The 18,577-nt window shown below is 34.8% G+C and overlaps 1 protein-coding gene across 9 annotated transcripts in view; it reads right to left on the bottom strand.

Moving 5' to 3' along the window:
• Positions 1-18,577, bottom strand: part of CDH8 (cadherin 8) — a 121,566-nt gene that overhangs the window by 35,463 nt on the left and 67,526 nt on the right. For all 9 annotated transcript variants that reach the window (XR_004308655.1, XM_032447060.1, XM_032447061.1 and 6 more), the window contains exons 6-7: positions 18,192-18,445; positions 14,521-14,657 (exon numbers count right to left, since the gene is read on the bottom strand). Coding sequence is in view for 8 of the 9 variants with exons in the window: in XM_032447060.1 (XP_032302951.1) it covers positions 14,521-14,657; positions 18,192-18,445 (391 nt within the window). In the remaining variant the exon portion in view is untranslated. The remainder of the gene's footprint in view (positions 1-14,520; positions 14,658-18,191; positions 18,446-18,577) is intronic.

Below are 18,577 nucleotides of genomic sequence, written 5' to 3'. Positions count from 1 at the left end.
CAATGAATCTCCAGCTTATCAGAATTCTCAGCACTAGTGTCATATTTAGACACTAAAGATTTGCTTTTATCTAAATTAATGAAATGATGGCAGTTCAAATTTTAAAGACATTACAGAGAAATGTAATTAATTAGATAAGCTTCTAAAGAAATTATTCATGTCTCTTGTGACTGCCCCCAAAATGTTTGTCTTTCATCAGAAATACAAACATTAAATTTACAGATATTATAATTAGAAACTTGATGAGAATTCATTTAAAAAATTAATTTACTAAACACAAGTGAGACCCAGCTGGTTTGGAAATCTCTGAACAAGGGGATAACCATTACCTATTAGGGTTCTGGTGATTATTATGAAGTTTATTGTTAAGAAAAAGAGGGAAATTTTACCTACTGCCTGTACTGACCACAGCACTGAATACTTAGTATTATTTTGTCATTGCAATATTTTCAATAATTATTCACTTCATGCTAAATGAAAATTAATTAGTAATTAAATAAGAATCACAGTAAAGAAAAATCACTTTAAGTACATGTGTTATGGCAAGTAATGGCCAAGCACTGACAAGATGAAATGGTTTCACCTGCCTTTTTTCAAACTGAAAATGTCTTCAAAATTTGAAGCAGTAAAACACTTTGAGAGCTCACTAAGAATTGCAACCACTTCCACTGAAGCAGACTGATGCATTAGTTTCACAAAAACAAGGTCAAATATCCCACTAGTTTTATGGTTTTGTTGCTCTCTTTTCTTTATGTTTTAATAAAATATACACAGAAATAAAATATACATCCACTGTACTGCAGATCAAGACAATTCCTCTTCACTCAGTGAGGCTCAGGCAAGCAAAAAGGTTGGAAACCTGTAATCTAAAGCATATACCTACGTATCCCCAGCAGTGAATGAAGAAAGGCAATGCTAGATTCTTGCCTCCATATACAGCTTGTCTTCACACCGATCAGGATTCAATGCTCAGAAAATATTCTTATTTGTGAATGGAGAGTCAGTTCTATTCTAAAGTAACAACAAAATTAAATTTCAACTAGTTTCTAAAATCTAATATCTTGTTTATTTTTTCCATTGAGCCACAAAATCATCAGAATTTAGAATTAGACAAAATCTTTCATTTTTCAGGCAGACTGTAAAACTGGTTACTGAAGTTGCAAAGAGTATAAAGTTAAAGACATTATCTCTTAACAACCTAACTGAATTTGTAAAGACTTCATTAGCTGTATATATGGCAATGCACAGCTCAGAGACCCTTATTTGGTCTTGCAGTACACGCAAATCACTGGGAGTGTCACCTCAGAAGCAAAAGCTTGGTTAGAAAGTTTAGATCATTGTGGTGAAATATCTAAAGATATTAAGCATATCTATACTTGATAGTCACTGGTCTTAAAAAGCAGTGCTCATTAAGAAACAGAATTATTGTCTGCCAAAATAATGTAAGTTCATCATTTATTTAACAAAAGGAAATCCAGTTTGATCCACTTTTCCCTCATTTAATTAAAGCACCCAAAATCACATCAAGGTTCTCTTTAAAAAGTCATAAACCGTCTTGCATTTTAACTAAAATTAAGTACCTGTATAAAAGTAGACTCTTGCATAATAACACTTCTTTATTAGTATTATTATCATCATATGGCTTGGAAATGGTTATTTCATGCTTCTCTGATTCAGTGAAATTTCTGCTCTAATAATATTTTAAATTAGAAGTCCTCATTCTAACAGAGAAATCAAAACAAAATCTGCATCACCAACTTAATAAAAACAACAGCACTTGTTTTATATCTCTCATACTTCAAACTTATTATGTTGTATTTTAACTGTTCTATTCCCCAAGCCTTTATCAAAATTTTATTCAATGGCATTAGTGAGACAACACAAATGCAGGACAAATTTATCTTTGTTTTTAAGTTGTTGGTTTCTTTATGCAGTCCTTTATCTCTGTAATAGAACAGCTTCTAACAATTCTTTTGCCATATAAAACTGACAAGTCTTACTTCAAGTATCCCGAGAAGCAGAGATGATACTGTGTAACAGAAATTTTATTTGTGTTGGTGTTTAACTGTAGAAATCACCTACTGCAGGAAAACCTGTGCTCATTTGTCTGAAGTGTTGCGTAATGATCTGATTCAAAAGAGACCAACTGCCTGAAACAGACTCTGAAACTCTCAGGAAAAAAACAACACTAATTGGCATCATTTCTTTTAAAAAGAATGGACACCATAAGCTCTTTCTCAATTAGGATAAAATGCAACCACCAAACCATAAAACAAACAAACAAATGGGTCTCCACGTAGATTTCAAACTGCTCACAAAATTCTTAACTTTTTAAAGAATGAGAATATACTGAGAGTTGTTGAATATCCATATAGGTATACATCGTATCAATGCATAGTAGAATGGATTCTGTTAATGGAGCTGAGACAAGAAACAAGCTCTTCTTCAGAAGTAATCTTCAATTTATATTTATTTCAGCACACTGGGACATACTAGAGGAGTACAGATTGTGGTGAAATGCTGCCTGTACAAGTGTGTAGGAGGGAGGGAGAAGGAAGAAGATGTGAAACATATTTATCAGACTTGTTCCGTAAGTTATTCTTCAGAAGAAAAATAACCATGGTGTTCAAAAGTTTTTTCACCTTTCAATAGATCCCTCAGTTTATTTCTTATGGTCTCCAAAAGAAAAAAAAAAAAAGAATAAATCAAGAATCAAGAGCAAAGCTCTATTAAAATTCTGCTTCTATTTCATCACTGATAAACTGCTGGAAGTTTAACCAAGGATTTGCTCAACATCTTTGTCTCCTTCCTTTTTATTTTCTATTTTTTATTTTTATTTATTTATTTATTTATTTTCACTTTTCTACCTCTTTGCTGGGTAAAATAGTCAGAAAATGCTTTTTTTTTTTTTCATAGCTATGAACAAATCAAGAATGGCCATCCAGCTAACATGTGAGAAGTGCATTTTGACTGCATATCCTGGAAAGGAGAACAAGGAGAAAGGGAAACTGAGGACAGAGCACATTTTCAAGTAAATTACTTCAAAGCTGAATATATGGTTAAAAGGTTTCCAGAGTTCAATAACTCCATCTGTAAAGAGTGACTAAGATAGGCCACCTACCTACTTTAATCAATACGTAAATGTATGGCTTGGGATAAAAGGCCATATTACACTTAAGGCTTGACTCTAGCACAAAAATGAAGAGTAAAATCTCTGTGATAGATGCAAAAGCCATGACAGAAATTGATATATATAGAAATTCATATTCTTCAGGCCTGGTTCAGACAAAGTCTTCACTTCCATTTTCTGTGGGGCTTTTTTTTTTTTTTCTTTTTTTCTTTCCCCTGCATATAAGACAAAAATTATTTAATATAGCCCATAACAAACAGAACATTTGAAGCAGTTACCACGAATTTGCAGAAAAATGAAACATGTCTGCAAAAAGACCAAACAGATCATTTTCTTATCTGTGACATTCACCTAACCTGGTACAGAGTTCTTTACTTGCTATTGCAGTAGGCAAGTAATTCAAACTGGCTGCATTTGTATTTGCTTTTCCCTTTCACTTCAAGGCCTGATTCCACTTCTGCTGATGTTAATCAGCTCTCTTCTACTCTGGAAGCTCAATCCAGTCCTCGCGGTTAATTACATTTCCTTACACTACATTACATTACCTATTTCCTACATTTTAAATAATATAAGATTTCAAATTTAAATACAATTTAAATTAAAACCACGACCTCATCTGGGTACTCTGTTAATATCAAAAATTTATAAAACAGTATCCTCTGTATCAAACAATGCTTTTTAAAATATTAGTATATTATTTTTGTATAGACACAATATGTATTGATGGAATCAGTTAGCTCCCATTTTGCATAACTGAAGGTAGGCTATAATTTGATATTCAAATGCAACCTCTTTGTTCTTTTTCATACCATTAAGCTGTGCAGTTTTTCAGCAGCCTAACACATAGTTACTCCATAATTACCTCTGACCTTCGGTAAATTGAAAGATCCATTTGCAAAACTGGGAGATGTTTGTAATTTTTTGTAGAAGTATTATATTTTGGTTGGTGAGTATGAATGACATTGTTTTCTTTGAGAGTACAGAGACAGATTAAAAAAAAAAAAAAAGCCTTGGGAAAGGAGAACTAACTTAGAATGGCAAAACTACACTCAAATGTAGTTTACAGCTGTGAAGAGGGTCTCTTCTACCCTAGCTGTAAGAGGAAGTAAAAAAAAACATTGTTTTGTTTAAATTTAGTCAAGCAAATTAAGAGAGGAAAAGTTATCTGCTGCTTCAGTGTGACAAAGAGGCCATAGTAAGTGAGCTGTAACTTCATCCCTAAAAGAGCTGAAGTAAACACCTGGTACAAAACTAAATCATATCCACCTAAGAGCTGGAGGGAAATGCCAAGCTTATGCAATTCTCCAACAAATCCAACAACCCAGAAATTCAAATTTCATGTCATCACAAATCACACTGAATGGTGAGCTCCCTTAAATCACAACATTTGTGTTTTGAAAAATCCAGTGAAAAATCGCCTCTATTTTTTCTCAGACTTTGTAATGAAAGTGCTAGCAGACAAAGTGGAGAGTAGATGTAACATGAGTCCTAATTACATGTAATCTACATACTGCATAACAGAGTGATTAGAATGCATTGGAGAAGCACTAGGAGAGAAGGGCAGTTAATAAATTAAGGGGAACAAAGGGATGGGGTAAGGCTTGAAAAGAGATTTAGAAGGGGCATCCTAACCAGGACCTGTAGCCCCTTTTCAATATTTGAGTAGCAATTACAGGTACTTGTCTTTTGTCAGAAGCTCTGCTTGCAAACAGCATGTCCTTAGAGACTGTTCTTCTGCATACCTAATTTTGACCACAGTGAGCTTTATACTCACCATGACACATAATCAAGATATATATGACACATCAATATGAGTAAACAAATACATAATTCAAAATAAATTATTAGTATAGCTGCTTGAGTGGGTTGTATTGGAAGCTGCTACAGTCGCATCAGGTATATGACAATGAAAACAATGCTGCTTTATTCACAGAACCTAAATAAATCCTTAGGGAAAAAAAGTGCACACTGCCAACATCCTTCCACCCACACATCTCTCCAGAAACCATGCAGAAACAACTGTTGGCAGAAAACAACCTCCATTTCTCATACAGTATTGCACTGTCGAGAATTGTTTTTTCTGATGAGGATGCAAGTCAGGCAGTAGTTTGCAATTATGCCACTTTCACTAAATTAACTGTGTTACGTCTCTAAGTGGTGAACTATTAGGAGTACAGAAACTAAATACAGTCTAAGTCATAACAACTATTAACAGTGGACTTGCAAGCCATAAAGAAAGGCAAGGTGGAAATGTTTGAAGTTATACCTTTTTTTTTCTTCAAAAGCAATGTAAATAAAAGAAAAATCAAGTTTATTTAACATTATAACTTCGGGAATAAGCAACAGCAAAACTAACCACAACTGTGATCTCTGGATGCGTCTGCAACTTCATAGAACAATTTTACAGTCCCGTTATTGTAAAAGAAGGCAGATCCCACTATAAGCTTCTGAAAAGTTTTTTTCCTTCATCTTTTTGGCAGCTACCAGTAAGGACAAAAGAAGCAGACAACAGGAAACCACACCTTTCCGTTACCTTTATTATGTAAACTTCCAATAGCAACAGCACAATGGAAAGACTGCTAGATCTTCCCTTCTTATGTATAACCATACCACAAACTAATTAAGGTTTCAGAACTTCTGAGGTGGTGTAATGAGTAAATTGTTGCTAGGAAGTTCTAAGTTTTCATTTCTAAATATCACATTGAGAACATGTGCAGAAAATATGGTTCTACTGAGTAACAGAATAAGATCAGTCTCAAAAAAAAACAGCAAACAGGCTGGAAGCAAACTGAAGAAGAGTTGAAGACAAAACAAACGTAGAGAGGCATGATTTGCTTGATTCCAAGTTAATCAAGAGAGCTGCACTAGCATAGAAGAGTCAGGAATCTGGCCCACACTCTACAGCAATTACATTGTTAATATGCTAATGCATCGTGCATATTAAAATGTTATAAAATATTGACTCAGAAATGCAAGGTCTTATTGTCAATTATAATTAGCTTTGAAATTTTATAATGACTAGCAGCAATAATAATAACAATAAGCAGACTGATTGAGGATGTTTGGAATATCTGAGGATTTTTATTTTAAATGATTTCATTATTAAAGCATAATAATTTATAGTTTAAATGAAAGCCCTCTCTTTCTTACTCTTAGACAAAACATCAAAATGCTTTAATAAAACTTTTTATCAAACACGTCTTTATTACAGAAGTATTTAAATTTTATCATTTTCAGAGCCAGTATTTATTTCTCAGCAGTCCTATTTCACTGATTTTATGTTTCCTTCATGGATAAAACTTCACTAGATGTGCTGATATTAATTCAGGTTCAGAATAAAACAATTTTTACTTGCACACCAATGGCAAAAATATCTCACTAACATATCAGTAGGCATCTTTACAAATCCTGTTTTTCAGCCCAGCAACACCATCATTGCCACCCAGCAGCCTCACAAGGAGCTCAAATCATGCTTCCCTGACCCTTTATTCTAGAAAAAAAGTGCTCTCAAAGAAGATTGACTAAACCAAGACCTACTTTAAAACCTCTACTCTGACTTGCTCTCATACTTCATACAGTCATACAGGGAAAAAACAGTAGATTTTAGATACAGTCACATTCTGCTTGGAAGTAATAAATCAATTCCTATCAAACTAGAACAATACTGCACATGATTTTAAAAAGGAATAATACTTGCTAGAAACAAGATATCTAGCCCTGAAAACAAAAAGAAGCGAGACTGTTGATTTCTCTATCCTTCTTATGTTTATTGCCTCCTCATTTTTTTTTTTTGTCCTTTTAATTACTCAGATGCTTTCTTTTTGCAGCTGCATTACATTCTTATCTCTGAAATCAGAGGTTGCAGCCTTTTATTTTGTTCCTCGTACCTGAATTTTAATTCTACATCTTAAATCAATGAGTCTACTCTATATACAGATTGTTTCATTAGTGCCCTCCTTTCCTATTTATATTCCTTCATAATATGGCCACTCCCATACTATTATCCATGTGGATCCTATCTACTGCCATTCATGAGCTATGAAAAACACTGATGGGAAAGCTTGCTTTGTGTCTTAATGCACTTTAATAGCAGAGAGCAGCAAATTACACATCATGCCATTCCTCCACTGACTAATTCTCTGCAACCCAATGGAACCTGTGGAGTTCTGTGTAGTCCTCTATTTACATGCCAGTGAATAAAAACCACCATACTAGACTCTGTTAGTGCAAAAACAATGAATCATCTAGTTCGAATTCCAATAAGTGAAAAAAAAAAAGAAGAAAAAGGTGAAGTGAAAAAGGTTAATATTCCTTGCTCAGAGACTGGTGAGGCTGTGGCACAGGCTGCCCAGAGAAGTTGTAGATGACATCACTGGAGGACCTCAAAGCCAGGTTAGGTGGGACCCTGAGCAGCCTGGTCTGGTGGCTGACATCCAGTCCAAGGCAGGGAGATTGGAACCAGTTGATCTTTAAGGTCTCTTCCAACCTAATCTGCTGTATAATTCTACACAATTCCTGAGATTCACCTGTTTATATCTCCATAATGGCTTATTTCCGTAGCTTTCTAAAACTTACTGAAATTTACTCAGTTCTAAATTAGAGTTAATTATATAATACATGAAAGTAACTCCTTAAAATGTTAGACTTACTGCTAAAAATGCCTATAGTCATTTTTACAATAAAAGGCTAAATAAAATAAATGAAAGCATGAGCAAAGGTATTCATGGCACTTAAATACATCATAGCTGAAGGCTTATTCTAAAGAGTAATTATGTCTCTTTTTCTTTTTAATTATTGCTTTTGTATTTTTTTTAGGTAATATACAATGTAGATAACTTTATTAGAGCATGTGCTGGGCGATGATTCAATTATTGCATTTATATTCTTGGTAAACCATAAAAAGTCTTCTTGGCTTTATGCCCTTTCCCATTACGTGATAAAATTGCCTCATACTTCTTCATTTCAAAAGAATGCAGTTGGTATATGGGTAATTACCTTTGTGAAATAGAACCCACAGCTTTGTCCTTGAGATTCCTATTCTCCATGCTTAGAAACTATTTAATATGGTCAAATTACCATTTCCATTTCAAGATTTTGTCTATATTTTCACCCTCTGCTTTGATTAAAAATTCACCAAATTTCCACTAGTCGTGGCAGTTCTGGTACTTTGCCAAACACTTTGGTGGAAGGAGATGGACTTACAAGCCAGTGGTATGCTTTTCTTTTGGGAAGCGTAGCTGAATAGCAAGGTTTTCTTGATAAAAACAGTCAATCAACATCAAAATAATAGCTCCCCGACTACATTGTCTGGAGTGTAAGGAAAACAGAAATTCAATTAAAAACCCTCATTCATAGATTACAACTTGGCTAAAAGCATTGCTTTAGGCTAACAAATATCTTCTCCCATGCAGTTCTGCATTCGGCTTGGAATTCCCCTGGTGACTGATTTGTTGCATGTCTGTGCATGTGTGAGAAAAGCGAAATTCTGGAAGAGCCTTTGTGTAACCTGATGAAACAGCTCAAATGGATGTGCATTTCATCCCTCTATCTCCTGCTATATAATGAAAAGGATGGAGTCTATACTAATTATAAAAGAACCTGTCCATGCTTGAATATGTTCACAGTGGTGTATCTCATAAACTGTTACATAGATTTGGTCTGAATGCAATTGAAGAAATCTGGAACTGCAAATTGTCAGAAGAAGGCTGGGAAGGAAACACCAGTCTCGAACAGTCCAGTCAGTGCTACACCAGAAAGCTTGGGAAATTTGGAGGTATCATCATTTAGATCTCTTTAAAGTTTGTGAGCTATGATTTCTGCCATTTGTTGGTGTGCTTTTCACAAACCCCACAGACTACAAACAAGAATACTTTTAGAAGATTCTTCTTGTTAAACCTGTGATATTATTCAATAAATTTCCACTGCGTAGTACTTGAGAAAAGGATTACTTCACTTTTAAAAGGGAATCTCAGGTAAACATTATTAATAATGGATGTATTCTGGCACACTTAAAAAAAAAGAAAAAAAAAGAAGAATTCAGTAGAATCCCATATCAAGCAGATCTCGGATATAGTTCAAGAGGGATGAAAATGCAAATATCAGGTTATTCATATTTAAGTTGGAGGAATATTAATGCAGTTGTATTCTGTTACTAATACGCATCTCTCTTGCCTAAGTTAGCTCTTCTGGGATAAGTCTTGGCTTTAGTTTCAAACTACATTACTTCTCCACTTATTGTTGCTTTTGATATATCAATTAACCAGAAATCACTGAAGTATAGGGCATTTCCTTACTATTAATGAGTAACACAGTGAGGACACTGAGGAAATATCTGCAGTGTAGCTGTTAATGGAAATGGGAATCCATGGACCTGGAGGCATAAAGTCGACAGAGTATAACTACTATATGCTTAGTGCATGTATGAGAATTTGATACCTTGAATGATCTGAAAGAACTCCATTCAGAGTCTGCACAAACTGTAGCAAAAAATGTTCTAATAAATAAATCATGTCTATTTGATTTTCCTTTAGTAGCTGAGAACCATTGACAACACGTAACTCCATAAGTACTGCAAAACCTATACAAGAACCTGAGAGAATACTGAGAAGGTTAGCTCAGCTTGAACTCTGCTCTGCTTCACTGCCCAGCAAAATTGCCAACCAGTTAATGCAAGCAACACAAGCATGTCAATGTGAACAGTAGTTACAGCTATAATTGTACCTCATAGAAACTAAAAAGTGCATTTATGTTTTCTGATGAATGGGCTTACATCTGACTACACAGATCCTCACTTTACTAGACTTTCCTGACTGTCAGAAATTCCATGTCAAAAAAGTACCAAATAACAAGAATGTGATATGCCTTTGTACACATACATACATTTAGAGAGAGAAAAAACAAACAAACAAACAAAAACCCACCAAAAAACAAACAAACAAAAAACAACAACAACAACAAAAGAAATGTCTGTAAGTTAATCATTCATACTTATTGCACTGCAATTCAGACTCTCAGAGCATACTTGTGAATGCCCACAGATTTGTTCTCTGTTTGGGACTTAGCTCCAAAGGGCCCAAACATAAAAAGAAGCAGATTCAGCCTTGACTTACAAAGCAAGGCTTTATCCATTCATTGTTCTCTCAAGCATCCAGCTAAGAAAACCTCAAAACTATGGCAAACAACTGTAAGCTCCTTAGCCTTTAGTCATATAAGTCTCAACCATATAACAACAACAAAGGAAAATCTCATTCATTCAGTATTTAAAATCCAGTCAGTGACAGAAAACAAAGTTCACCTCTCACATCCACAGACCAAAAAGTATGTTCTGAGGGAGAGTCATTTTGCAAATGAGTCTGCTTCACAGAGGCTGTGATCTCTTAGACACTCACACTCCAGTTCAGCAGAGTAAACTTGGCTGCATGTGAACGTAGAAAGAATATTTAAGAATCAATTCAGAGGTTTAATAATTTCCAGAATCTCTCTTGCCATAAGCATTAGTTTGTGGATTTCTTCAGTAAATTCTAAGCTGTATTTCAGAGTGATTTTTCAAAGACATCAAGGGGCTTTTAACATTTCTTACCAATCCTTGTGGTACAATTCATCAGTACAATGGCATCACTACGTAAGCATTAACTTTCATTAAATATGGAGATCAGTGAAGAGTGGTGCCCCTCAGGGTTGAGTACTGTGGCCAGTGCTCTTTAATATCATCATCAATGATATCATCAGGGGGTGAAGTACAAAAAAAAAAACCAACCATGGCCAGTAGGTCAAGGGAGGTGCTCCTGTCCTCTGCTTTGCACTCATGTGACCTCACCTGGAGTACTGTGTCCAGCTGTGTTGTCCTCAGGAGACACATGGATCTGCTGGAGTACATCCAGAGGAAGGCCACAAAAATGATCCAAGGGCTGGAACACCTTTACAAGGGCAGACTGAAAGAGCTAAGGCTATTCAGCATAGAGAAAGCTCTGGGGAAACCTGATAGTGGCCTTTCATTATATAAATGAAGGCTATAAGAAAGAAGGGGATAGACTATTTAGCAGGGACTGTTGTAATAGGACATAGGGAAATGGTTTCAACCTAAAACAGGGGAGTTTTATACTGGTTATAAGGAAAAGATTAGTATGAGGGTAATGAGGCACTGGCAAAGGTTGCCCAGACAGATGATGGATGCACAAGGTCAGGCTGGATGGGGCACCGAGCACCTGATGGAGCTGTAGTGTCCCTGTTTATTGCAGGGGAATTGGACTAGATGACATTTAAAGGTCCCTTCATACTCAAATGATTCTATGATTCTATACAATGAAAGCAATTAGAAACCACTTCACAGAGGCTAGGAGTCTTTCAGTGATTGGAAAGTGAAAGCAGGGAAATGCCACCCTCCAAAATGTATCACTTTGAATAGGTCTCAGAATATGAAGGTAATACTATAAGTGACTCCAAGAGCACAAATATATTTGAATTAGAGCTAGAATGTTCCTGTGAGTAGGAAACATTCTTCTTGTAAATGAAAATAAACTAAATCACTTTTTAGTCTGCTAAGTACTTACATTGAAAAGTCCCAATTAGCTCATGCTTTCATGTTTCTGCTCCTAGTTTTGCTAGACAAGGAAGGTTTAGCTTACCTTCTGAGCACTCAGAAAGATTAAAATCAAGTAGCATGTAAAATTATCTGAATCTGAATCTCTCCATCCTCAAGCTAAGTGAAAATACAGAAGTTATCTCAGTCAACTCAGTCCAATCTTACCCAGAAAGATTCCAATTCAGGACAGTGGTTGAGGGTTGATACAAAAGAATAACTCTGTAATGGTGACAGCAGAAAACTTCAAGGATCTTTCTTCCACTTAAGGCAGAAATAAAGGTGCAGGCAATGTACCAGCAGAAAGTTCCGAAAAAGTGATTTAAGTTGTGGCAAAACTTGGTGTCTATGAAAGTATTGATAAATCAGGATGTATTCCACCGTGTTGGCAATCATGATGAAGAAATATATCACTACTTATGATTGGTAAGCAGCTGTGATGGCAGTGAAATGGCCCAATCATTGCCCATATAAATACAGGTGAGCCCTGAACTGAATCTGGACAGCAGCTTGGTTAGGAAGAGAAAATGTTCCTGTATGAATGATAGCAATATATTTATTTTTATGGAAGAGGTAAGCAGTACATTAATGTTACACTCAGTAAAAGCACAGAGATTGCACAGTTTGCATTTTCATTTTCTGCTTGTATCTGCCTTAAACTGATTTCTGCTATTTTATAACAGAGATCTTGCTTATTACTGTGTTGTAAAAAAACATGAAAATGACCATTTTACCCTGCTTGACAATTGTATGAACATATTTAGTTTCTGCATTAGTAGTATATAATATCATCTCTTAAAGAAGCAGTCATAGCAGGCTATGAAATTCAGCTCTTGTTTTATGTAAATGTCAGATAATCATGTTAGGAATATCAAAACAAAACCAATACAACAATAAAAACCTAATTCAATCAATCCAGTCACAAGAAGGAACTTGAACGTTAAGCACTAGATTGGCATTATTATTTTCATGGTCAGTCTGAAAAGAAGCAATTTTACAACACTGATAGGGGCTGAGGCCCCCACAAAGTTTAATGATAAGGCTGATTTCTTACATAATTCTTAAATACAATCACATTTTTAAAATTTGAAGGAGGAACAGGCAGAATTGATTCTGATCTGGCTTAGAAAAGTGGAATTCTGTTAGCTTTGTTCTGATACACACATATATAAGGCAGGTCAAAGAAGAGAACTGGATTAGTTTCTTGAAAAATTCTTTTCATTTTTTCCTTCTTAGACTCCCAGAAGCAAATAAAATGTAGAATTACTTCACTTTACATCTTTTGATGTCTCAAAAGATTTGAATCACAGACCAATAATTCTCTTGATGCTATTGGTACGTCCTACAATCTGACATTGCTCAAGTCTTGAGAAAATTGGTATGGAGATTTTTCTACCTTTCTCGTTTAAAACCAGCTGAATTATTAAGTGGCTTGATATCAACTTGGCAATTGTTAAACTGCTAGTTGTAAAACACTGGAGCTTTCTTTCTTTATGCTATTAGATTTACTGCCTTGCCTTGGCTTTCCTGCCAGTCTTGTCACAAATTTATCAAGGTAGTGCTTACATTTAATAGTAATTATTGGGGCACTGTTTGTAATATTGCACTAATTAGCAATGAAATGCACAGATTATTAAGGTAGAACACAGTTTACAGAGGTTATAAATGGAGAGCTTCTTTTATATTCAGACATATCTTTCTCATATATGCATGCATTTCAGTTATCCCTCACTGATTCCTAATATGTTTGTATTTAAAAGCAAGTACCAGAGAAAAGTATTGGAAAATTAATCATCCAGTATGGGCCAAGTAACCACCTTTTATTCTGCTATTCATTCACACATGCATAGGTACAGCACTGTGATACTGAGCACCAAAAGTTTTGGATAATAACACTATATACTCAAAAAACTATACTCTGTTTGAAAAGAAAGCATCAAAATCATCTTGTTTTCTATATGCAAGAATTAGCACCAGAGTTCATCAAGCTCTAAAGACAAATTTCTTACAACAATGTGTCAAGTGTGCATGTACTTATGGGAATTATGCATTTATATATATTGATTGCTGAATAGATACTTAAGCAGAAATATTTTCTTATTTATGTTTCAGATAGATGAAAGACCTACTTCCAGAATCTGTTTTTTGCTGCACTATGACTGCCAAAATTATAGTCTAAAATATAGAACTAATATTAATAATAAATTATGTTGGCTCATCAGATCCAGCCAACAGCACAAATTAATCAAGAACTCTTCTTGAATAGAAATCTAGGACCCACATTCTGTGGCAGGGTGACCTGGCTTGGGCATACTCACTAGTCTCAACATTGTGTGTTCTTGTCTATGACTGTGTATGAGTAAATTTATTCATAGGCATCAAAGAGAGCTACTTTCATTCACTATTACCCACGTGCTTAGTCATTCACTGTATTGAAACAAAATATTTTCAGTGTAAAGAATCTCTGGGTTGAGTCTACTCTCTTCTTCCACAGTAGCAAACCTTTATTTCTTCTGTCTTCTAATAACTCACTGTGATGTGTTTTCCTCACTTACCCTATAAAACCTCTACAAATGTCATCATGTATCTCTTCAAACTCTATGTGGTTTTTCATTGAAACAGCAGTTTGGAAGAGTAAAAGAAATGGAACTTCAGCAAAAATTAAGTTTTCTTAAAAAAAAAAAAGAAAAAAAGAATTGCACTTAAAAATTCAGTGTTTCATTTTTTAGTGTTGTATATTGTTCCCACTACACACATTATTAGAAGTAATGGGAATAAAACCAACAGAACTTCAGAATACACAAATACTTACTAGTCTCAGTAGCTACAATGGTTATATTGTGCCACGTATTTGTTTCTCTGTCGAGTGGTGTTGCCAAAGTTATTTTTCCATCTTCTGCATTAATGTTGAACTGTCTCTCAAGGTCAGTATGACGATCAATGGAAAACCTGCAAAACAGACATCCCTGTAATCTACTTAATGAAGTTAATGAATCCATACAATCACAATACATTTTATGGAGCCCCCTGAGATCTGCAGTTTTATAGCCAAATGGATAGAGAAGTTCAAGAGAATAATAATTTATAAGACAATATGACAAACTTAGACTAAAAAAAATTATTAATTATTGCCCAAGGAGTGATTAGCTGTATAGAACCAGTATGCAGGTCATAAAATCCCCTCAGGTTCAATAGGTAACATCTTTGAAATACAGTGTTGATCAAGAGTTAATTACATAATCCATCACATTTATTAGACGGTTTCCATGGCATTTCACAGTAACTCCCGATAATTTCAAGTGTAATGCATTAAGCACACAAAAATGGTGGACTTCATGGTTACTTTTGAAAAGTTTGAATAATATTATTTTAATAATAAACTTCAGATTAATGATGTGAGAACTATTCACCATAGCAATTATTTGGTTACAAATCAAGTGGGTCCATGGGCAGAAATCAGTTAGTAAATCACTGCTCATCTGTAAAACACTTCAAATACTGAAGGAATGATTGTTTTATAGATTGGCATCTCTGATTTTTAAGAAAACAAGTTTGATCTGACAGGTAGTCAGAGTTTGTATGTAAATTCCCAGGTAAATTATGCAGCTGAAAAAGGGCCGAATAATGTTACATTGAGATGTCTTTCCAATGCACTTGGTTAAATACAACTCACTTTCAAAAATTAGTTTGAAGTTATAGTGTAAGTGTTTAAAGATTGTGCTTATTAGCAAGGCTAGCACTACCACACTGGTAAGGTGTGATAGGACTTAAGAATGAAACCCTCATCTAACTAGGAAGTGTGATTTGCAACACACTGAAGTTTTCTGCTTTTAAACTCTCAGAAGAACAAATTTTACTCATAAAATTTAAGTGTTTTATTAAAAAAAAAGTATGATAAAAATATGAAGTCTAATTTGAAGTGTATGTGCCTAAAGCTGGGCACACACAGATTTGGACATTTGAGTAAACTGATTTTCTAGTCAACTTCACATATTCAGTACTCAACAGTTTAATACAAACTGTGCCATTCTCAGCAGTTCTGAAAATGAGGTCACTTCTGTGGAGGAATAAACTGCAGGTGCCTATCCTTAGGCAAACTTACTCGAAGACATATCTTAACCTTACTTTAATGTCTCATTAGGTCCCATTTGAGTATTACAAGTGAAAACTGTGATACTAGTAAAGTTAGTACAAAATATCATACAGAATTATATGTTCAAACTTACAAGTCTAAAATTTCATTCAAGAAAATTAGACAAATACATCATTTGAGATAATTATTTTTAAGTTCTCATTACTTAAACTTAATCTTTTAGTTCTTGCAGTTTATGTAAGGCTGCAGGAATGACTATCACAACAGCTCTGGTACCAAACTTTTATGAAATTCTTCCATTCCATAAATGAAAAAAAACTTGAAGTGTTTATATGAGATTTAGTTGACCTGGGCTTGACGTAAATTCCATTGGGATAAGACACATTTTTTCTCCAAGAATCAATGCCTTTTTAAACTTTCATTTACAGTCTTCCTGCAGTACATTTTCTGAGGTTACAAGAAGTGTGAGCAGAAGATCTGCGAGTTTGTTATATTGCACATCCCAACAGTATTTATTCACATTGTAAAAAACAGCACTCAAATAGAAACTTTTGTAACATCAGTTACTCAGGTTTACGAGACCACAAATGGGTAAAACCCTCTCCTGATTTCAATTTGATAAACATTCTGTACAAAATAAAATAAAATTAAAAATCTGCCAAGTCATAAATGTGGGAAAACTAATAATACATTTGCAGTTTCCTTTCCATGCTTATTGTACTATAACTCTTTTTAATGGAAGTGTATTGTCAGATCCATAAGCTAAACATAAAATGTACATTTCTCTAAAAATGAGAGAATATCCTGGGAAATAATATCTGCTTTCAAATTGCCATAAAACCAGCACAAGTTATTGAGAAGTTTCAGTTAGATTATGGATCCGGTGTGGCAATTATAGGAACAACTCCAAAGTGGTTTAACTTAAAGTGATTCGTAGTCCTTCTGCATTATTAATACTGCTGTTATGACTTAGTTTGGTCTATTCTTTATTTGCACAAATGTAAATAGGAAAAGAAACTATTTTTTGCTGCACATACTGAGATTCAAATCAGAAGTCTGATACCCTATCAGTGTTTAATCACAACTGTTAGTTAATGACAGGCAGACAGGACATGCTACTTAGTGACAGATAAATGGCTGCACCGTTAGGGAGGCAGAAATATTGAATCCATGTTTTTAAGGACTGCTGTGAATTAAGAAAATGATCCACTACTGCCAAAGATGAAATCTCTTCCAATATGAATGGGGAAAACCTGCCACTGTGAAGCTTATCTCTCCACAGAGAAAGACACTGAAAGGCAGTGATTTATAGGAGGGCAGAGACAGTATAGGAAGAAAGATTATTACTCATGCTTTATGCTATGCACTTGGATCAAGCTTTATCCAAGATAATTTACTGCAGATAAAAAGACCATGGTTGTAAAATAACAACAGAAACATGAAATAAGCACTTCTGGAATCAGTAGATCTGTATGCTAATAGATGATAAACTTCCAAGCGTTATTACACAATAAGCCAGAATTTACCACCCTTACTAAACAACAGCAAAGCTCTGCAAGTAGCTCAGCTGAATTCACTGTGTCCCTTTCCCAAGAGAGATGCTGGTAGTTCTATATTTGGTAAGAGGTGATCCTGGAGCACACAACACCACATGCTTCTGAAATGCATATGCTGGAATAAGTCTACTAACCAATTATTAACCACATTTGTACACCTTTTTTTTTTCCTCCAAATCTACTTTAAATATGATGCTTTGGTGTTTGGTTTCATAATGCATTTAGCAGTACTCTGCATAGAAGTAAAATATGGTTTGGTTACAGTCACATCACTGTTTAACCAAACCGTAAGGGCAAACTTGGGAGGGCAAACTTTATCATGGAAATGAGACACTGGTTTGATGAAACTGGAATAATATATTTTGTTCAAGTTAGGTCAAAAAAGGGAAATACCACAAACTGAAGATGTAAAAGTCATATGATTTCTGATTTCCTCTAACAAAACCAGAGAAGAGTTTAGTCGAATGAATACTGGATATGGTTTTACAGTCTTACATCTGCAAGGAAAAAACTCAGTATTGTTAGCGTAGAAACTAGGAGGTTATTTAAAATAAACACATTGAAAATCCGACCTATCAGACCTCTTACCTCTTATTTCTTAATTACATTGCATTCCTACTGTTTGATAAAGTTATTTGTGAAGAAAGAAGTATTTTAGTGATTTTGAAAATGATACAAACTGATAAGTCTAACTTCATGAGGCGATAAAATCCTATACAAGTATTTTATAGAACAAAAACAGAGGGAGAACAGCGTCATAAATACAGTGTATAGAAAAATATACTTAATATTCTGCCGGCAGTTTTTTCTGTGAGAACTTTAGAGCAGCACTACCTTATAGGACTGGAAGACACATCAGGGTCATGGGCTGTCACTTGGCCAATCACAGAGTTAATAGCAGCATTTTCATGCACTTCCAGTAGGTATGTAGGTGATGAAAAGACTGGTGGCTCATCAGCATCCTCTACTACAATTTTTACTGTTGCTGTATCCTTGAAAGGTCCTCCACTGATGAAGCGAGGATCAATATGAATGTTGGCTGCTTCTACCTTCAGAGTATAGGATTTTTTGGTCTCAAAGTCCAGAGGCTGTTAAGAATGACAAAGATAAATGTCTTTTACTAATGGCCACAGAGAAAGAGCAAATTAATATAATGCTGATGGATGAAAGTTATGTGCATTTAAGCACATTCAGTGAGTTTGTATGCAAGCACTTCCCAC

This window comes from Coturnix japonica, chromosome 11 (genome assembly GCF_001577835.2).
Source record: "Coturnix japonica isolate 7356 chromosome 11, Coturnix japonica 2.1, whole genome shotgun sequence".
Classification (NCBI taxonomy): Eukaryota; Metazoa; Chordata; class Aves; order Galliformes; family Phasianidae; genus Coturnix; species Coturnix japonica.
The sequence above is the reverse complement of the archived record's forward strand: the minus strand, read 5'-3'. Positions and strand labels throughout refer to the sequence as shown.